The sequence below is a fragment of the Acromyrmex echinatior genome, chromosome 18, assembly GCF_024713525.1.
Source record: "Acromyrmex echinatior isolate Ae372 chromosome 18, ASM2471352v2, whole genome shotgun sequence".
Lineage (NCBI taxonomy): Eukaryota > Metazoa > Arthropoda > Insecta > Hymenoptera > Formicidae > Acromyrmex > Acromyrmex echinatior.
In genome coordinates, this window is record NC_141869.1 from 2,675,429 (window position 1) to 2,696,139 (window position 20,711).

The 20,711-nt window shown below is 30.9% G+C and overlaps 4 protein-coding genes across 7 annotated transcripts; 2 read left to right on the forward strand and 2 right to left on the reverse strand.

Annotated features, from left to right (window-relative positions):
• Positions 1-1,320: 1,320 nt before the first annotated feature.
• On the reverse strand, positions 1,321-3,960 carry LOC105151456 (uncharacterized). 2 transcript variants are annotated; one of them, XM_087415545.1, is made up of 5 exons: positions 3,530-3,960; positions 3,293-3,434; positions 2,789-3,124; positions 2,386-2,678; positions 1,321-2,263 (listed from the first exon to the last, which is right to left on the reverse strand). In XM_087415545.1, exons 2-5 carry the CDS (start codon positions 3,293-3,295, stop codon positions 2,029-2,031), a joined length of 867 nt encoding a protein of 288 aa, XP_087271671.1. In that variant the 5' UTR covers positions 3,296-3,434; positions 3,530-3,960; the 3' UTR covers positions 1,321-2,028. The 2 variants fall into 2 exon arrangements, with proteins under 2 accessions (XP_087271671.1, XP_011063466.2); XM_011065164.2 differs by having other exon boundaries at positions 3,293-3,960.
• Positions 3,961-7,944: 3,984 nt separating this feature from the next.
• Noc3 (Nucleolar complex protein 3) lies at positions 7,945-12,656 on the forward strand. 3 transcript variants are annotated; one of them, XM_087415638.1, is made up of 10 exons: positions 7,945-8,084; positions 9,257-9,528; positions 9,678-9,969; positions 10,045-10,333; positions 10,439-10,773; positions 10,868-11,238; positions 11,305-11,469; positions 11,595-11,949; positions 12,018-12,115; positions 12,354-12,656. In XM_087415638.1, exons 2-10 carry the CDS (start codon positions 9,437-9,439, stop codon positions 12,562-12,564), a joined length of 2,208 nt encoding a protein of 735 aa, XP_087271764.1. In that variant the 5' UTR covers positions 7,945-8,084; positions 9,257-9,436; the 3' UTR covers positions 12,565-12,656. The 3 variants fall into 3 exon arrangements, with proteins under 3 accessions (XP_087271764.1, XP_087271762.1, XP_087271763.1); XM_087415636.1 differs by having other exon boundaries at positions 8,035-8,230; XM_087415637.1 differs by lacking the exon at positions 7,945-8,084 and adding an exon at positions 8,294-8,919.
• A 143-nt stretch (positions 12,657-12,799) lies between these two features.
• LOC105151454 (protein VAC14 homolog) lies at positions 12,800-16,489 on the forward strand. The gene is made up of 7 exons (XM_011065162.2): positions 12,800-13,306; positions 13,558-13,939; positions 14,201-14,783; positions 14,944-15,515; positions 15,757-15,875; positions 15,958-16,037; positions 16,113-16,489. The coding sequence occupies exons 1-7, from the start codon at positions 13,203-13,205 to the stop codon at positions 16,415-16,417; spliced, it is 2,145 nt and encodes a 714-aa protein (XP_011063464.1). The 5' UTR covers positions 12,800-13,202; the 3' UTR covers positions 16,418-16,489.
• Positions 16,490-16,650: 161 nt separating this feature from the next.
• On the reverse strand, positions 16,651-20,691 carry IKKepsilon (I-kappaB kinase epsilon). Its single transcript, XM_011065161.2, has 4 exons — positions 19,958-20,691; positions 18,303-19,476; positions 17,754-17,955; positions 16,651-17,500 (listed from the first exon to the last, which is right to left on the reverse strand). The coding sequence occupies exons 1-4, from the start codon at positions 20,379-20,381 to the stop codon at positions 17,066-17,068; spliced, it is 2,235 nt and encodes a 744-aa protein (XP_011063463.1). The 5' UTR covers positions 20,382-20,691; the 3' UTR covers positions 16,651-17,065.
• Positions 20,692-20,711: the final 20 nt, after the last annotated feature.

Sequence of the window (20,711 nt, forward strand, 5' to 3'; positions counted from 1 at the left end):
ATAATGAATGCGTTCCGAGTTATGAAGCGCATGATGCATTTTGTCTGTGTTGTTCACCTAATAATGAAGAAAGATAAAATGACAACATGCGTAACTCGGAACGCAGCTATGTATGGCTATAACACGAAATAGAATCAAACAAATAACTAAGTTACGACTAAATTAAGACTGTCAATAATATGTTAAGTTTCAAGTTGAAAATATTTATAATGCATATAGTGCAAATATATAACTTTTCAAATAAATAACTGAATAACAAAAAATAAAATTACTCGTCATTATATACTGCATTATTTATTATACGTATAATCTCATCATCAATTTTATTATTACAATGTGATTCGCAAACCAATAAATTTTGTACGTATTCTGAGTTGTTAATTATAATAACATAAGAGTTGTAATAATATTTATTATAAACAATTCTTAAGAATTCTTTCTTAAGAAACTTCTTACTGATTTAAAATTAATTTATAATACTTAAATTTCAATCTTAAATTCCTTTCAACGAAATTATATTGAATGTGATGTTTTATCAACATCACTCTCTTACCGTTATGCTTTAATTATTATTTATTGCCTTATACGTTAGATTGACGGTAATAGAACCGAATGTTTAACACAGTATGAAAATCAATATTTTAAATTTAAAATTATAACTTAAATTAAATGATTGTGTGATAACGTTATTATTTTTCATGATGTAATACTAAAAATAAATCAATAATGTAATTCATGAAAAGCATATTTAATATTAAAAAGTGTCATCCTTCTTTATACCGTAAAAATATTCGTGTGTGTGTGTGTGTGTGTGTGTGTGTATTTGTTTATTGGAAGAGTACATTTAGTAGCTCAAATATCTTTGATTTTGTTATATCTAATTAATATAATGATAGGTATAAAAGGAGGATATTTGTGATCCAATGTATTCAAGTACAGATAAAATTATTTATTTATATTTTTTTTATTATAAATATTTTTATAATTACAAAACTTCAGTTTGATAAAATTGTAATTACTGATTTTATGTAATTACTAATTATATTTTAAGATCTATTTCTTTAACAATGGATAACATTATGACCGGGGAAAAAATGTTTCATATATGAATATAATTATACAAAATTATATAAAATTATTTATATAATTAACATATTTATTAACATATATATTATATGTAATTATATTTAAAATATATTCTTATATGTAACATTTTTCAAAAGTGACAACTAAAATGGAAAGTTGATATGATTGCAACTTATATAAAAATTCATTTTAAGTACATATATAATATAAATGTATATGCGCATGTAATACACAAAAATTAGACATATATCTATGACTAATTATACTCTACATGTAAATATTTTTAATTATACACCGTTGTCAATAATATATTAATAATTTATTTGTTATCAAAATGTTATATATTATTATATAATATTATATAAAATATATAATTATATTGTCATATGTATTACTGTGTAATACAAGTTTTGTTTGGCATTACTATAATTATACACTATTTTATCAAAATAGTGTATATTATATTATTTTTACGTTATATTATTTTAAGCGCTTTATAATAAAATATTGATTTGGCAAGTTGTTCTTTCGCCATCTCATACTGATATGAAATATTTCATATCAAGAATGAATTTGACTGCAAGTAGAAAACTTTAACTCAAATCAATTACATTATTATACAAATTAATTATATTTACATTTGCGTTATATCATATAATAATTGATACATGCTATAGAGAATGAATTAAATATTCTATTATCGGATATTATTATTTGTATCACATTCTTATGAATGTTAGTCCTAATATAAAGAAGAAATGAGGCTCGTTAATTGTCAACGTCAAGTTCCTATTAGATTGTATATTACGTAATATAATCGAAATATAAACATAATAGGCACTTATTAGAAAATCAAAATTCCGTTAATGTATTTTTTAGGTATAAATGTTAATTTGAATGTCGGTGTTCTCAATTTCGAGATATATCCGAATTGTTATTAGATTACCAGTCGTCCTCTTTACATTCAGGAAAGCAATAATATAATTCAAATAATACTACTGGCCATTCCGATGTCTCTATTATTACGGTTACAGCTAATTCAAATATAGGTTTGAATAGCTGAGTTGCGTATACGTAAGGAGATGTACAAATGTTTCGGCAATAGAAGCAATTATCGATTTTATTTCTATTTATATGTTCATTCAAATCATCCCATCGAAAAATTATATGTTCATCTCTGTGAAAATATTGATTTTGTTTATTACAAATTATCAAATGTAAATTATCAAATAGAAACTTGTGTGATATTTTTACTAAAATTACATTGTAGTACATAACAAGTAGAAAAAAACAACGTACCTACAATATTGGTGCAATACTTTTGCTGCAAACTGAGTAAGGCTTGGGATTATTATCTCATTAATAAATTCTGGGCGATCGACTACTAATGGATTCATTGAAATATCTAAAGTTTGCAGTCGCAAATAATTGATTCCTGCTGGCAGATACATTAACATGTTATGCGACACATCCAAAATACTAAGATTTTGAACTTTTTCAATGCCCTGTGGTAAACATTTCAACATGTTGTGACTTATTTTCAATTCTACTAAGGCATTTAAATTCCAAATGTATATCGATAATTCGAGAAGCTGTAAATTAATGATATTCATGATGACCGTGCTATTAATGAACTATTAATTGTTATTTATGACAACACTGCTTTGATTAATGATTGTCGTGATATCTTATGATGATTTACCGAATTATTACTTATATCTAGAAAACGTAAAGTTCTCTTAATTCGTGCTTCTTTTAGCCATGCCCATCCAGAATATCGACTCAAACAATTATGTGATAAATTAAGCCGTCGAAGACAATGAAAAGCGCCCAATTTTCTCGGCAACAGATCAATGTTGTTATTTGATATATTCACATCTGTTAAATTCAACCATTTTGTAATGTTATTCAAGGTCTCGAACAGTGGAGTGATATAAAGCTTTAAATATGATAAATATATTTTTGATAAATCTTGTAAACATTGTTTCTTAATTGACGTACGTTCCAAAATTTCAGAACATTTTCTCTTATTTCCAACCTATATTGAAAATGATTATTTAAATTAGATTTGTAATTGGTAACCATTATGCTACGAGTTTAAAATAATTATGTTTAATATTATATAACTCTAAACACATGTAACTTTTCAAGTGAAGTAATTATTCAGAAAAATTTTTTATTAATACATATTATAACAATTATTCACCATTGTATAAAGACGATGTAATCTTATATTTATGTATTATTAATAACCTGATAAATTTTGTAATTCACGTTACTAACAATATACGTTGCTAATATACAAAATTTGAAGATCTTTGTCGAATATATAATTTGTTCCAAGATTTCTGTAAGAAGCCATAAAAATTATTTGGTTTAAAGTGATTTGATATATGTAAAAGACGTATGAATTTTCGTGATTTAGGTTTAATAAAACACTTACAAATTATTATGTCCAATGTATCTCACATTCTGTTTAAGAAATTTTTAAATATTTAAATAGAAAGGCCTACTGCACATTGCCTTGTTTTTATCACTTGCTTGTTTTATTGCTGCTTTTGTAGAAAAATTTAGTATTCCATAAACTTGTAATTCCTAATTTATAACATTCCGGTTTTCTTTTTGATTTTAAATTAGTTAAGGTAATGTTCTGACACGAGCCTCAAGATAACTGTCGTATTTGGTTATTACTTGTTGTTTTATATTAAAGTGACGATACAAATGTGAAACAGTATATTGTAAAGGTTATTTTTAAACTAAACATTATAACTAAAATTAAAACATTAATATTGCGTTCGTTACATGTATTTTTCAAAAAATTCGGTTTTTTTGAGACTAATAAATTGTGTTAGCCAATTTTCAAAATTTATTTAAATATATATGGTTAGATATATGTATGTTTAAGTAATAAATAGATATTTAAAAGATACGCTATAAGTTACTTATCAGAGCATTAAATATTAAAATCTAAAAATATACATTATATAAATTAAAAAAAAAAAACAAATTATATTTAATAAAACTCTCAACAAATATTAAAATAATAATATTTTATTATTAATAAACGGACACGTTGTTAATTTTTATTATAGAATTTTATTATAGAAATTATTCAATATATACAATTCAATACAATAACGAGACGTATTGATTTAAAACATAAATATTTATAAACAATACTAATAAAAATATTGAGTTTTAAATGTTCTAAAGCATTATATATAATATGTAAATATTTTATTTAAATATATATTATACTATATAAAGTAATTTACTTATTTACATATAAATTCATTTATATTGAATTTTTATTCCTGGGAAAAAGTGTTATTTATATATATATATAATATATATTATTGTACATGAAATATGTCAATTTTTTGTATAATTATATATAATTTTATGTAATTAATTTTATATAATTAAATATAATTATATATATGGAACATTTTTTTCCCGAGTTATTACGAATATTAGAACCTTATTCAATTTTATTAAAAAGCATTATATCTTCTGCACAGACGCGTTGTCACATTTTGTGTGTAGAAGCCGTTATTTTAATAAATATATGATTGTTTTATAAATTATTTTAGAAGATAATTAAATAATACATTTGTTAAATGATTAAATATAAAATTTATATATATTGAGTATGTATTACATAAGTCCAATATGAAATAAATCGTAGGACTGTCATAATAATAGAAATATGTGAGGTCGCAATAGCCAAATACTAAGTCGAATATATCCAATATTTCATTACGATTGTTAAGATTAGTATTTATCTGTTAACAATAAATAAACATTAAAATATCTGTACGCAAGAGAAAATTATTGCATATTATTAGTATATATATTAGGAAACAGATTTCTGTAGAATCATATAATTATGTGTATTGATGTACTGGAAATTTTAACGCTATCAATTCCGGTATATATAATATCGGCTCACGTAAGTCCGAATCCACAATAGGTATTTTAAGCCTTAAGCCGTAAAAAATTGATCGATTACAATCGAATGCGAGGAGAATATTTGATTGTGATTCGTCTATTTCTTATGGCTTAAGGCTTAAAAATCTGTTGTAAATCAAAGGAGAACGGTAAAGTCTCATGTCATGTCTTAGCGCCGAGACATTACCGTTTATCTTTTTTTAATATTCGGTGATCAACATGGATAAAATAATATATTATGCACACCATGCATGAAACGGAACGCATCTCGTGTCTCCAGATATATGAAACATCGCTGTTGTAAATATTAATCTTCTTGATTATCAAATTCCTTTGATTTTTCATACAACGCGTGATTTACAACAAGATAGACAATAATATATTTCAAATTTTAGAGTGTTTTTTCTGTCATTTTGTATCGTTCTTCCAACTCTTGAATTGAAGAGTTTATTAAGATATGTGTTTGAATACACCCTTTTACACCATTTATCAAACCAGATTCTTTTATTACAAATGATGCATATTTCCACTGCATCTAAATACACGACTAATGTGTATGGTATTGAATTTACATTGTACACTATGCTATAAAAGATATCACAGTTATTATTATTTTGTGTCTTATGAGATATCTAATATTTCTATATTATAGCCTGTATTCAGAACGCGCTTATAACGTAGTTAATGAGCTAATATAATATATTTTACGTTATGCATATAATAGAATTTTAGAAATAAAAGTACGTTTTTATTGATAAAAATGCATTCTGAATATGAGCCTATAGATTTTATTCTTCTTCAATTATTTTAATGATAAGATCTTTAATCAATTTAGAGAATAAATTTTTTTTAAGACAAAAAATTGAAAGAAATTGTTATAGTTATAAACAATTTTTTAGATCGCATGCTTTTGTAATTATAATTTTAAATTAGAAATTTATTAAAATATAAAATTAGCTGACGACCCTAGTTTTATGATCTTTGAATCATTAAAACTTTATTCGCGCATATTTTTTTTAATTCGTTTAAAAAATTCGCGGCCATTAAACGAAATAGTTTTAAGAAAAAATATTTCGAAATCGAAGAAAATTAATAAAAATAGCGCACAAATGAAAATGATAAATAAAAGTAATAGCAACAAATCTATGATTTAGCAATGTATTCGCTGACAATTCAATGAGACTTGGTATCACATTATGTTCACCTACAGTGTAATGAAGTTTGGTGAATAAAAATGGATTCGTTGAAATATCTAAGGTACGTAAGCATTGATTTACAAAAAACAAAGTTGGTGGTAAATACAACAACCAGTTACATGAGACGTCCAAAATTTCAAGATTTTTAAGATTTTTAATGCGTTTTGGTAAACGTTGCAACATGTTATGAGAAATCTTTAACTCTCGTAAAATATGTAACTTGTCGATATATATTGGTAATTCTTTTAACTGTAAATGATAAATGACTAATGATGGTATTGGTTGATTAAATATTTTTTTATGCTTAATCTTTTATGCTGGAATCTTCTTTTTTCAGTGAATATCGTGGTATTTTTTAATTATAAAGTGACTTACTAAATTATAACTTATATCTAGGAATATCAAACTCTTTTGAATGGCAAATTGTTCTATCCATAGCCATTTATATTGACCTCGAATTCCAAGACAATTGTGTGATAGATCAAGCCATTGAACACAGGGCAGAGTACCAAAATTCTTTGGTAAATTGATTTTATTGTTTGATAAATTTACATGTGTTAAATTTTGAAAGTTTGTTGTTAATTTTCCAAGAAAATAAGTCATAATTTTTCAAATAACGAAGATTTCGCCGATAATATAAAATCTTTCAAAATGGCTTAGATGCCTTTTCTTGATCAATTTGTCTTGTGAAATCAGCTTAAGAAAATCTATTTTAATTTAAATTTGAAAAAGATGATATGTATATGTGAAAAATATTGTAATATGACTAATATATTTAAATGTATAATATGATTTAGCTCGTAAAGATTTTCGAGTAAATAATTTTTAATTTTTTATTATCATGCATTATAATGTTCTTATTTTTGATAGGATTATATCAATCTTATTGCGAATATCATATTAATAAATATTTTGCAGATTTTGGAATTGTTAATGATTTTAAAATGTAAAAGATATTTGTTCAATTTATTTAAAAAAAAAAAGAAAACTAACAATTTAACTCTGTAAAGACTGTAAAAATTATATTAAATTATATATAATCAATTCATTTAAATTTAAAAAATTTGATTTGAAAATTATATATAAATAAAAACAAAAATTTATTGAAAATATAGTATCTTTTAAAAAGAAAGCCTTACTATTTTTTTAAAAGATTTTCGGTCGATTGATATATGCTCTTCTATCTATCAAGGAGGTTGTCAAAATTATGATCTATTGTATTATCAATCTCGACATTATTGTCAAATCGTCTTACTGTTGTTCAGTCTTTAACTATTACACTAATACTATTTAACAATATATTTACATAATTTTGTCATCAAACCTAGCTGAGACAAAAAAGAATAACATTTAAAGAACGGAAAAATATACACAAAGTGCGCAGTATGTCATCTTTGCATACATTTTTCGACAAAAATTGCTTTGAAATTACTAATAACAAATTGTTATTAGTAAAATTGTTAAGTGATTATATAATTAACGCCAATAATCGATAGCGTCAGTTGACTGATAATAGCAGAACCAATCAGCAATCGCTTCAGCAGTATCCAGACTCTGTTATAAGGACTCTAAGGTGTACCATTCCCGAAATGCATAGTAGGAGAGTTAATTTGAGGCCAAAATTTGTTTGATTGTTTTCAGTATTACTATCGTCATTGTGCACAATGATACATCTTATATTGGCTGCGTTCAGCAGAACACAGTTTTGCAATCATTTTATGATTCTCTGCTGAGATTGGACCATTTCTCTTGATCTAAAAGCATAACCCAATCAGTGCGAACAAACTTCCAACAGTTGCCAAATAAACGTTCTACTAAACGCAGCCATTCTTATATCATGCATCACACGTGGTACGTGATGCATTTCTGTGCATTTGTCCACATTTGGTATTTGGTTTACAGATTATGTGTATTTAATTTTGTTAATGTATAGTTATATGAAAACTAAACTTAAATTGAAAACAATAATTTAGTTAAGTTACATTTTAAATATGGGGGTAAGTTAGAAATTTTTCAATATCTGAATAGTTTAATGGGCAATTCGTATTTAACCTAAAAAGGAAGGGTGTATCAATAAGGCTGTTTTTTGGACCACGTCAGAATCACTTCAAACTGTGCTATTTTATTCCTCTCGATGGAACTCACAATCCACTAGAACCGTTTGTTGTCCAAACAATTAGATGCTGAGAATGAGGCACTCTTACATTGCAGATTTACATGTGATATCACGCATAGCCACAGTGTCTGCTTCATTTCACTGCTTCATTTCTGTAATCAATGGAATTCTGGAATCACCATTACCATACTTTCTCAAAAACTACTCGTATATATAGTGCATAAAATAAAACGTCAAAGCGTTATTTTATCCCTTTGCCATCACATTGAAATCGATCACTTTGTATTAATCAATACTTTTTATTTTGACCAAGCATGTAAGCAATAATGTTGCTTATAAAAAATTGAACAATGAAACTGTAGTTTAAAGTTGATTTAGAGAATTCAGGATATTTAGAAAATGTGATACATTGTAGCTATTGATACATTGTAGGTTCTAGTGAGTTCCATCGAGAGGTATAAAATAGTACAATTTGAAGTGATTCTGATATGGTCCTTAAAAAAAACGACCTTATTTGACAACCTTCCTTTTATTTTATTTTCATGAATACGAAGATTTAAATTTTTTCAAGTATATGATATATTTTTAGTATATTTTTTATTTAAGAATGTTATATAATTATTTATTTGTTATTGTGTGTGTGTATATATAAATATTACAAATACGAAATTAAGATTAAAATTTTTTTAAGTATGTGATATATTTTTAGTGTATTTTTTATTCAAGAATATTACATAATTATTTATTACTATATATATATATATATACACACACACAGTTATTTAGTTTGTTTAATTTTTTTTAATTGAAAAATATTTTTTAAATTTATATTTTAATTTGATTAATTTGATTAATTTTGTATATACAATATTTTGTAATATTAAAAGTCGTTAATATTATTTTACAGAAACTGAAAAAGCCGAAAATCAGTAAAATTAAAAGAAACAATCAGATAAAGACAAAACTCTCAAAGCAAGGAAAACTTAAAACTCGACGACATAAACTAAAGAAACAACCTCAGAAATTAGTACCACCTTGCCCAAATAAACCAGAAGAGGAAGAGGAGAGTGATCATGGAAGTGATTTGATGGATATGATTGAAGAAGATGATTTAAATTTCTTAAAAAATGCCATCTCTAATAAATCTTACAGCTTATTAAAACAGATTCGTTTAAACGAGTATGATATTATATTTATAGGATCTTTTACCATATATATATATATATATATATATATATATATATATATGTATGTATGTATGTATGTATGTATGTATGTATGTATGTATGTATGTATGTATGTATGTATGTATGTATATATGCTTTTAGAACAGACAAAGATTTAAGCGTGAGAAAAAGAAAAAAGATTGAAAATGATCAGCCGTTAGAACAACTATACGAGAATAACATCTCAAAAATTGTGGAAGAGACAGGAGGAAAGTCAATTCGCATGTTGCTCCCTATAAAAACACATGATGGTGTTATAGAGAAACGTATTATTGAAGAAAATAATACCATTTTTAATGGGGAAGAAAATGAAGATACGAATGAAAACCAGGAAGAAAATAAAGAAGATAATCAGCAAGAAAATAATGATACGGATATTGACATAGATACACATGTAAGACTTCAATTATATATTCTAATATTTCAGAAATCTAACATAGAATATATTATTTATTGGAATGTTTTTCAGAACTTGCTGCAAGTTACTGATAAACCAGTGTCTATTGTTGAACTGCTCGCATGTCGCGAAGAAATATTGAAAGCCAAACGTTTTAAAATAGGTATACTTTCGAGTGGTATATTGGAGAATCCAGAACTCAAGTCTGAAAATTTCAATGTATTGTTAAAAATGATGGATAAACAGACATCAGAAATTTATATCACAATTAGGAAACTGGCAATGGTGTCTCTTTTAGAAGTTTTTAAAGATTTGTTACCATCATATAGTATCCAGGAAATTTCTCAGGAAGGAGTAAAGTGTATGTATTCATATATATGTGTGTATATAAAACATACAAACAAAGAAAAATTACACGATATGCACTTTAATAATAAATTCTAATCAATTTTATATGTGGCTTTAGTGAAAAAGGATACTCTTGCTCTGCAAAAATATGAAGCTACTCTATTGAAGAATTACAAAAGTTATTTGCAGAGACTTGAAAAGATATCTAAGATTTTGAGAACAAAGAATGGGAACATGCAGTCGGTAAATGAACAAGAAATGCAATTGGGCGAGACAGCTGTATCATGTATGTGCGAGCTTCTCGCCGTCCATCCATATTTTAATTTTTCTGTTAATATAGCTAATTACGTTCTGCCTTTGTTGGATAACAAACGGAGCAACATAAGAGAAAAAGTTGCACAATGTATTTCCCAAATATTTAAAGAAGACAAACGTGGTCAGCTATCTTTCACAGTAAGTTATAATAGGAATTTTATTATTATTTTATGTTTTTTGATATATTTGTAATTACAAAATTATGACATTTTTTGCACTAATAAAATTTCAGATAGTTCGAAAATTAAATCAGTATATCAAGTCGAGGAAACATTCTGTACATTCTGAAGTAATATCAGTGTTACTAGCTCTTCGCATCAAAGATATTAATTTGGATAAGGAAAAGGAGGATGAAATGAAACAAAAGAAACTCATGTCTCATAAACAAAGAATTCTCGCATTAAGCAAACGAGAGAGGAAAAAGAACAAGAAACTAGAGCAAGTAGAAAAAGAAATGCTCGAGACGAAGGGTGAGGAAAACAAACAGGCAAAGCATAAAATCCTCACTGAAATAACGAGCATAGTATTTACTATATATTTTAGAATTCTAAAACAAGCTCCCAATAGCAAAGTATTATCTGTGTGTCTAGAAGGATTGGCCAAGTAATTTATATATTACTATTTTATATCTTTTGTTAATATTTTACTATAATGTCTTATGCATTCTAGATTTGCACACTGTATCAATATCAATTTTTATCAAGATTTAGTAGGCGCCATAGATAGATTAATAGAGGAAGGTAATTTGGGATTAAGAGAGCAACTGCACTGTGTTCAATGTATATTTACAATATTATCTGGACAAGCTGCAGCATTGAATATTGATCCATATAGGTCTGTACATAATTTTTCTCTTTCCCCTTAGTACTTATATATTTTATAGAATAAATTACATACTGTTATGGGTACGTATTTTATATACATAACATTATATAACATTTTTTATCGATTTTTTATAGATTTTATGTGCATTTGTACAAAAATATATTGAAAGTTCATTGCGGGAGAACGCACTCGGAAACTGAGACTGTGCTGCAGACGTTGATGCAGATTCTCGTTCATCAGCGAAGGAGGATCACACAAACCCGTATGATAGCCTTTGTAAAAAGAATAAGCACATTGGCATTACAGTCGCAGCATAATGTGACGCTGGGAACTCTTGGTATTATCAAGCAAGTGATGCAGCTTGGGAAAACGGCTCACATTTTATTGGACACTGACTGTACCGGTGACGGTCATTATCAAGTCGAAATTAAGGAACCTGATTATTGCAATGCTCACTGTACAGCGTTGTACGAGCTCGTTGCTTTACAGGTACTACCTTAAATATACTTTTTTGTTTGAAGATAATAGAACAACAAATAACATAATTGTCCTTACAGCGTCATTATCATAGTGTAGTACGACAACTCGCTAAAAATATAGCGTATACTACACCTACAAGCGGTGAAGGCAGTTTGACTGCCGAAATTGCGAAGTTGTAAGTACCGATTTTCTCTAATAATTATGATAAATTTATCTATCATGTATCTATCATGTATATCATTATTAAATATGAGGTCTATTCTTTTTAGCTAAACTTCTTGCTCATTTTTTCTTTTTTTTTTCACATTGGAAAAAAAGAAAAGATGAATTATATAGAAAAGTTTGTCTAAAAAGACTAGACTTATAAATAGTTGCGTTGAATCTTTCTATACCATCCATTTTATTAATTTTAGATCACCACAGGAGCTCTACATGGAATATGATCCTGCAGGTGTAGCATTTAAGCCTGCTGTACCTATTCCAAAGAAGAGTACTGTTAAAAAAGTACAGATGAATTATAATATGAATCCTGAATTTGATAAATATGTTAATATTATCGACGTCGACAACTTATTTGCGGACGGACATGTAGACTTCTACAAAGCATGTAAAAATAATTTGTAGTGCATAATAAAGAGGATATGTCTGTGGAATATATATGAAAAGTATCAATATTTTGATTAAATAAACAATAAACTTCATAATAATATTTAAAATGATTCTTTTATTTGGAAATTTCAGATCAATTCAACCGACAGAGTCGCTCAAAGCAAAATTTCTAAACTAATAATCGTCTCTAATTTTTCACGCGTCAAAAATGATCAAAAATTAATAATTCACATAATAAAATAAAGATATTATTTAATGAGTTGGAATCGTAAAGAGTCGTATATCCTAAAGCTGGATTTAAATCAAGTGCACGAGTGTAAACGAACATGTTCGTTTGCGCTCATCGCACTCGTCACATGACACAGCTGATAACGACGACAATTGCCGAACGTAGTCGTTTGTTCTCACTCGACTGGGACAGACGTGTTTTGGCTCGGATGTAATCTTTTTGGATATTTTTGCAAAGTGGTATCAATTTCGATCGAGTCTTGTATTTTCAATTACTGAAGGGCTAATATAGAAGAAAAAAAAGAAGAAATCAAACGTCTCTGATTCCGTCTACAACTGTACGTCTAACTTTCGAGTCACGGCTATGTGTTTTGACACATTTTCACGTTGTCCAGCAGCCAGAAGCACGTAATATTTCACGCAAGATGATGTCAGAGAGGGATTACGCACCCCTGAGTGCGGCATGCGTGCGCTCTCTCAATGACAAGTTGTACGAGAAACGGAAGCCAGCTGCTGTGGAGATAGAGAAGTAAGGTTATTTATACTGTGTACACACACTTGCATCGATGAACGCTTTAGCTCTTTTTCTGTTTTTCCCGAGATTCCTCTTGACTTCCTCTGAGTTGCTTCCTCTGAGTCTTGTAATTCGACAATCCTTAAAGGATTTTATTTTTATCTTTATTATTATTAGAGTTTATTACACAAGAAGCTACTTTGATTTCTCACTTCTCTCTCTCTTTCCATTTAATGATTAATGTATTTTTTTATTAATCTTTACAGGATGGTGAAGGAATTTGCTGCTCATAACAACACCGTGCAGATCAAGAGGCTGCTGAAAGTTCTTGGGCAAGACTTTGCCACTTCACAGAATCCACATACACGTAAAGGTGGTTTAATAGGTCTTGCAGCGATCGCAGTCGGACTTGGAAAGGATACTGGTCAATATATAGAAGACCTGATCCATCCAATTCTAGCATGTTTCAATGATTATGATTTGAGAGTTAGATATTATGCTTGCGAGAGTCTGTATAATGTAGTCAAAGTGGCAAGGGGAGCAGTACTGCCTCAATTTACAGACATTTTCGCCGCTCTTAGCAAACTGGCCTGCGACACTGAGCAGAACATAAAAAACGCCACCGAATTACTCGACAGATTGATGAAGGTAGCTGAAGAATTCTTTAAAGAAATTCTTAACTTTATTATTCACATAAGGTATTCAAAATCTTAGCGCGAGACACTACTGTCTCCTAATACCCTAATTGTATAAAGATTCACTAAATGGTTCACAGAAGCTATTTATATTTATATACATTTTATTCAGCGCGAATTGTTCTACTTCAACATTGTTGTTTTATAAAATTTTTACATTTATCTTTATCTGAAGAATGTATAGAATTTCATCACATTTTATATCCTATTTCAGGACATTGTAACGGAAAGCGGCCTCTTCGGTTTAGTCGAATTTATACCTCTATTGCGCGAGCGTATTTATACAAAGAATCCATTTGGTAGACTGTTTGTAATATCATGGATATCCGTGCTGGATGCGGTACCCAACATGGACCTAATAATATTTCTACCTGAGATACTCGATGGGTTGTTTAAGATATTGGAGGATCCGACATTAGAGATAAAAAAAGTCACGGATACGGTCCTCGGTGAATTTTTACGTAGCATAAAATCCAATCCCGCTAGAGTGGATTTCCCGGCCATGATAAACATACTGATAACGCACGCTCAGAGTAGCGACGATCTGCTTCAACTGACCGCTATAACGTGGATCAAAGAGTTTGTACACTTATCTGGGCCTCTCATGCTTCCGTACATGTCCGGAATTCTTGTGGCCGTTTTACCATGCTTGGCGTATGATGGTGACACACGTAAAAATATCAAAGAAACCGCAACGCAAGTAAACACGAATTTAATGAAATTAATAATCGTCCAAAGTATAGAGGTCATAAATAAGGATCAAGAAAATAAGGCACATTCTATGAGAGAAAAGAACGGTAATTCAGGAATGTTTCAAACTTATTGCAAAGATCATTTGATCAAATATTATTTAAAATTCTAATCATTTCTGAAATTGAATTGTTTTAAAATTTGTGAGAGAAATCTTCATATCATTTAGAAAATATATAATAAAATTTCTGTCCCTTTCTCTTTCAGATACAATAGAAAATTATTCTCTGGATGAAAACTTGGATCTCGCCAGTGTAGTGGAAGTACTTACAAAGCACTTGTTATGCTTATCGGTCCAAACTAAAGTCGCAGTTCTAAAATGGATACATCACTTGTTTATAAATATTCCTCAAAAAATGTTTAATCATATTGAGGATTTGTTTCCAATATTAATGAAATCCTTAAGTGACAGTTCCGATGAGGTGGTGCAACAGACTTTAGTGGTAATGGCTGAGATCATCAGTTCGAAATCTCCGGAGGCAATAGCAACCAATCCTAATGAAAAGATACAGAACAAGTATTTCACAAAGTTTATAGTTAATTTATTAAGGATCTTTTCGACCGATAGACATTTGTTAGAAGAACGAGGCGCTTTCATTATAAGAGAGCTGTGTGTGCTTTTGAGCGCGGAGGATATATACAAGACCCTAGCGAAGATACTGCTGGAAGAGCAAAATTTAGGTTTTGCTTGTACTATGATACAAACTCTGAATGTTATCCTATTAACTAGTTCTGAGTTATTTGATTTGCGCAACAAACTTAGGCATTTGGACTCTCCAGTAAGTCTGTGTGTATTCAGCTTTCTCATGAAATTTTACAGAGCATTGCATGCTAAAATCAAAAGACGTCTTAAAAATATCTTAAAGATATTTTAAGATGTTATATTCCTGATTTTGAATATGCGTGCTGTCCAAGCATTTTTTTTATTTTGGTCAAAGTTATCTCGATTAGGGTAACCCAAAGTTACTTCATTTTATGATACATAAATAAAATATATCCATGAATTGAAATTTTTTTCAGGACAGTTGCGCGTTATTTGAGTGCCTGTACGTGTCTTGGTGTCACAATCCAGTTGCAACTGTGGCCCTATGTCTCCTGTCTCAACATTATCGACATGCGTGCAACATAATTCAATCCTTGTATCCTTTTTTCTATTCTTTTTCAGATTATCCGCTTCCTTTATCTCAACGAACATTTTTAATACCTTAACATTTATATCAGCGAAAACATAGAGGTCACAGTAGAGTTCCTAACGGAGATAGATAAGTTGGTACAGTTAATAGAATCACCGATATTTACTTGTGAGTATACGATATCATGTTGCTAATGAAAACATTGAAAGTGAATTGTTTCTTTTCTTTTTTTTTTTGTTTAAGATCTGAGACTGCAGCTATTGGAATGGGAGAAGAATGATGCTTTGATATATGCATTATATGGCTTGCTCATGATCCTGCCACAGAGTGATGCCTATGCTACTTTGCAACGTCGATTAGCAGCGATACCTCCAGCTACGAAGCCGATACCTAAAAACGAACAGAAGGAAATAGACGTTGATTGCCCGTTCGATTTCAATAAGCTGTTGAAACATTTCCATGTAGTACAGGAACACCACAGAGAACAGAAGCGCAAACAAAGACTGAATTCTTTAGTCGAGAGGAATAGTAGTCATGTAGATGTATGAATCACACGTTCATTTTTTCATGTGCAAAATTTATACGCACCGATTTTTATAATATATATAAAAGAAAAGAGACATTCCTGATTTGCTAAACTTTTTTGCTGCATAATTATATGTAAAACTTGTGTTTAGCTTTATTGTATAAAAATATAATTATTTATTGAAACAAAATCGTTGGACCCGTTAGAGACAAATAGTCAAATCGTTGATATATTAAATAAAATAATATATAGTCGTTTAGCCAAAGAGAATACGAATACGAATTCATTTAACGTTTATCTTAATATATACACTAATAATTACATAGATATATCGAGTTTATATATACATTTACGAATAATATATATACATTTTAAGTTTCAGTCTTTATCTCATAGATATTGATCGTGTGTTCCAATATATCAGTACTGAAGATTTATAGTCTACATAACGTGAATTCTATTCTCTAAAACTTTCAGAATGAATCTCGTTCTTAAAGATTGAAAATTGAGTCATTCTTTTTTAAAATTAACTTAATTTTCATTCTTTAGAATGATATTTATTTCAAAGAATTTAGAGAGATTTTCAATACCTTTTTTTTATAATATATGTCGGAACACAGTCATTGTCCGATTATAAGAAACGTTAATAAGAAAACAACAGTGACGCGTACTAAAGTTCATATCCCGTATCGCCTATGTCATCCAGCCTATCAATCGCTGATAAATGATCAAGCTGGTCTACAAGCAGACCGTTTTCATAAAGAAGCATCGTGATTTGTTCTTGCGTGTCACAGATGTTGCGCCATTTCTTCGTGCTCTCCTGCACTGGCACACTCGTTTTTTCGATTGTTTTAGATTTGCTGGGAAGCCTGTCTAACGAATGCAATAAATTCTCATTGCGCTCTTTGCTCTCCTGCGATAAACGATAGGAAAATGATTCCAGCACGCGTTCATAACTGTCTATGTCCTTGTCCAATATCTGAGTCTGCAGGAACACCGTTTGTGCCATTTTATACCAATCGGCGACGCATTCGGATCGTTGTGTCATTGCTGGTATACACTCTGTTTCGAGAAGCGCTTTCAATCGACGTCCCGTTTCTGTGACCTGTTCAATGAAGGTTGCGACATTTCAATGAATTAAATGAAAAATATTAGGTGTTGGAATTAATTCGTAGCGTTTTTTAATGAAAGAATGTTATTTATTTCACATGAGCATTAAAAAATACATTAATGAAAGTACTTCCCATCACTTGTAAAACGCTACGAATTAATTCCAACACCTAATAATTTCTGCTAGTTTTCCGATTTCTATCTTAATTTATAACAGACTGAGAAACTCGATACGTAAATTTACATACTTTTATACGTTCAAGAACGTGGAATTGTTCGTCGTTGTAAGTGAGACTACGAGTGGCTCTGTCCCTCAACAAATGTTGCCATCCATCTCTCAAGCGATCGACTAAGGTTGCTGCTCTCTGGCTGGCTTTCGTGATCCACGGACACCACAAACCGCGAGTACTGTTGTCCCATTCTCCATGTAAATTGCCTTCTTTTACATACCTGCAATAATAATATAATAAATTTGTTTTTTATTGCTGCACTACAACTTTCCTTCTCATTTTCGCCAAATTTCAAATATATACCTGTTTAAGTTTTAACACAAAGAGTGTTTTTAAAATATAATAATCGGTAGCTTAATGGTATAAATGTAATTAAATATAAGTCAACATTAGTTCAGCTGTAAAAGACAAGTCTTATATATTAGATTTTTTTTTAAGCTGCCGATTATACTTTGCAAGATTATAAAGAATTGAATGCTCATAAACAGGGGAAGGAATCAATCTTTGTCGATGAAACGTATTTTTCAAATATAGCAGTTATAGCTTTGCATCTTTAAGACGATTTACCTCTGATGGAGTTGCACTATTGCTGGAGTTAGTTCGCTCATAAGTTCTTTACTCTTCACATCCAATTCCTTCCGCCAGTTTTTGACCTCCACCGCAGTTTGACCGCCGAACTTTCGGAATACATGTCTGGCGAAAGTCTCACTCCTTTCTACCGCCAATACGGTATCCTCCACTGCTTTCGTGAATTCCTTCGAATGCTGACATTTCTCCAACACTCGAGTAAGCTCTGTAGATAGAAGACCGCTAAACGCGTCTATGGCGTCCCGCGATAATTTGCTGCACAAGGCCAGTTTATCGATTCTACGTTTACAAACATGTCCTACGGAGCACGCAATTTTAGCTTGGCTCGCGTCGTTCTCTACGGAAACCAGATTCGCAAAGACTGGAAATTTAGGCAATTCGGTCTCTGTCGGTAACACGACGTTGTTGTTCTCTCGTGAAAACAACATCAACGGTTTGTCGTTACTAGTGTTGGGATATCCCTTGCCTGGTGTAGACTCTTCGATGAGATTCGTAAGAGGAATTTCTCCAAGCAGAAGAATCTGCGCATGAGGCATGATCTCTGTCTGATCCTGAATGTGTATCTGCAGAGCGACTAGTTTCTCTTCCGGATGTAGAAAGACTTTAATCAAACTGGCTTTATGAATATTAAATATATGAATGGGTTTCCTGCAAAGCGTGTCCGTGACCTCACTAAAGAATCGCTCGAAGCTCCAGATTCTTTGCGGATCAACCTCCAGCAAGCCGGCCAACAATGGAGTCACTATCTTTTTGAGGCCTGTGCTTAGCTGGCAGGCCTGCGGCAATTCCCTGCTCCATTCGATCGGTCCGTTCTCCGAAGTCTGTAGCCCGGATATCACGCCTGATGCCTTCTTTGTGGTGATGTAGAACATGGTCTCTTTATTCCTTCGCCCACCGAACGGCCTAAACGGTAAATTACCCGTCGCGACATGATAGAGAGTCACACCTATGGACCATAAATCAACCGTTGCCCCAAAGGTCTTGCCAACAGGTTTCCTCAGGACTGCACGTTCGTACATATCTGGATGTAGATACTCCTCGGTGCCGTACAGCGAAACAAACTGCTGATCCTCCTGCAATTCTCGAGCGGCCCCGAAATCAGTAAGCTTGTATATCGTACTGCCGTCGTCAGCGATGAATTTCATTATATTACCTGTGCGAAAAAAAAAGAAACAGAAGATGATTGAAAAACTTCAAATACAAAACACATTCATAAAGTACTGAAAATATAAATAAATCAAGCCGCCTTAATTCTGAATAAAATCAAATGGAAAATTGTTTTGTAATAAAAAAAAGAAGCACAACTAATGTAAAATAATAATGGCTGCATTCAGCAGAATGTTTATTTTGCAATTATTGATAGTTTTATCCACACTCATTAGATTATATTTTTGGAACAAGAATACATAATAGCCAAAGGATGCTTTCCATTTGATGACACAAGCATCATTTTATCTTTCTCGATATTCAGTGAGTAACAAAGATAGAATGACACTTGTTGTTAACTGTATCTCCTAAAATGAAAAGATCCTTTTTGATATTCATAAATGAATAACCATAAATTGTCAATTATATCTCCTAAAAGGAAAGTAGCCTTTGACTTCCAGGATAATATATTTGCCTGGATTTTCTACCTGGCTTCAAGTCCCGGTGAACCAAATTGTTGTCGCGCAGGTGCTTCATGCCAGCCGATAGGTGTTCCAACACCAGTAGGAATTCGCTCTCTGCGAGACCATACGTATTCTCTGGATCGTCCAGGATGTTGAAGAGGCTGCCGCCAGTACAGAGTTCCATGACGATGACCTTCCCTCTGCCATCTTGCTCCTCCTCGATCGCCAGCAGCTTGACGATGTTCTCATGCTTGACCTTCTTCAGGACCTCGAACTCCCTCACCTGTACGTCGTGCGGTCGCATGTGGCTCAGCTGATTGAAGGTCTTCACTGCGACTGGTTCCCCATTGTTTTTGTTAACACCCTGGAACACCGCACCGGTCGCGCCCTTGCCGAGCACGCTGGTGGTGCACCAGACATAGTTGGCGGATCCACGAAGGAAGGACATGTCATCCACGCAAGACTTCTCCTGGACAAACCTGACTTCCGTCACCTATCCGTCTCCCCGCTCACATTGTGCGATCCTCTTGTGACGTCACAAACGTCACCTTCCACGTTTCGATGGACGCTCGTCGACGCGTCTCCGTTAGAAAACCATGAAACCTCTGAGAAACATTTTCGGCTAGAATATTAGGGGCAATGTTTGTGAATACGGAGAATGAAAATAGAAAGTAGATTTAAAAGGCAGCGTGTTTGGAGTGACACGTTTACAAGCGGAGCGAACAACCTAACCTATGCAGAAACGGAAAGTTTATTTACATCGACATTAGAGGTCTGT

Excerpts from the sequence above, each read along its gene's own strand:
- LOC105151456 (XM_087415545.1), bottom strand. Across the intron at positions 2,679-2,788 it reads TAGATATAAGTAATAATTCG|CTTCTCGAATTATCGATATA; the intron begins GTAAATCATCAT and ends ATTAATTTACAG. Across the intron at positions 2,264-2,385 it reads GTATTGCACCAATATTGTAG|AGATGAACATATAATTTTTC; the intron begins GTACGTTGTTTT and ends ATATTTTCACAG.
- Noc3 (XM_087415636.1), top strand. Across the intron at positions 11,470-11,594 it reads TTGAATATTGATCCATATAG|ATTTTATGTGCATTTGTACA; the intron begins GTCTGTACATAA and ends GATTTTTTATAG. Across the intron at positions 11,950-12,017 it reads ACGAGCTCGTTGCTTTACAG|CGTCATTATCATAGTGTAGT; the intron begins GTACTACCTTAA and ends TTGTCCTTACAG.
- LOC105151454 (XM_011065162.2), top strand. The coding sequence starts at position 13,203 with ATGATGTCAGAGAGGGATTACGCACCCCTGAGTGCGGCATGCGTGCGC. Across the intron at positions 13,940-14,200 it reads TACTCGACAGATTGATGAAG|GACATTGTAACGGAAAGCGG; the intron begins GTAGCTGAAGAA and ends ATCCTATTTCAG. Across the intron at positions 15,516-15,756 it reads TTAGGCATTTGGACTCTCCA|GACAGTTGCGCGTTATTTGA; the intron begins GTAAGTCTGTGT and ends AATTTTTTTCAG.
- IKKepsilon (XM_011065161.2), bottom strand. The coding sequence starts at position 20,381 with ATGTCCTTCCTTCGTGGATCCGCCAACTATGTCTGGTGCACCACCAGC. Across the intron at positions 17,956-18,302 it reads ATAGTGCAACTCCATCAGAG|GTATGTAAAAGAAGGCAATT; the intron begins GTAAATCGTCTT and ends TTATTATTGCAG. Across the intron at positions 17,501-17,753 it reads ACGTTCTTGAACGTATAAAA|GTCACAGAAACGGGACGTCG; the intron begins GTATGTAAATTT and ends TTCATTGAACAG.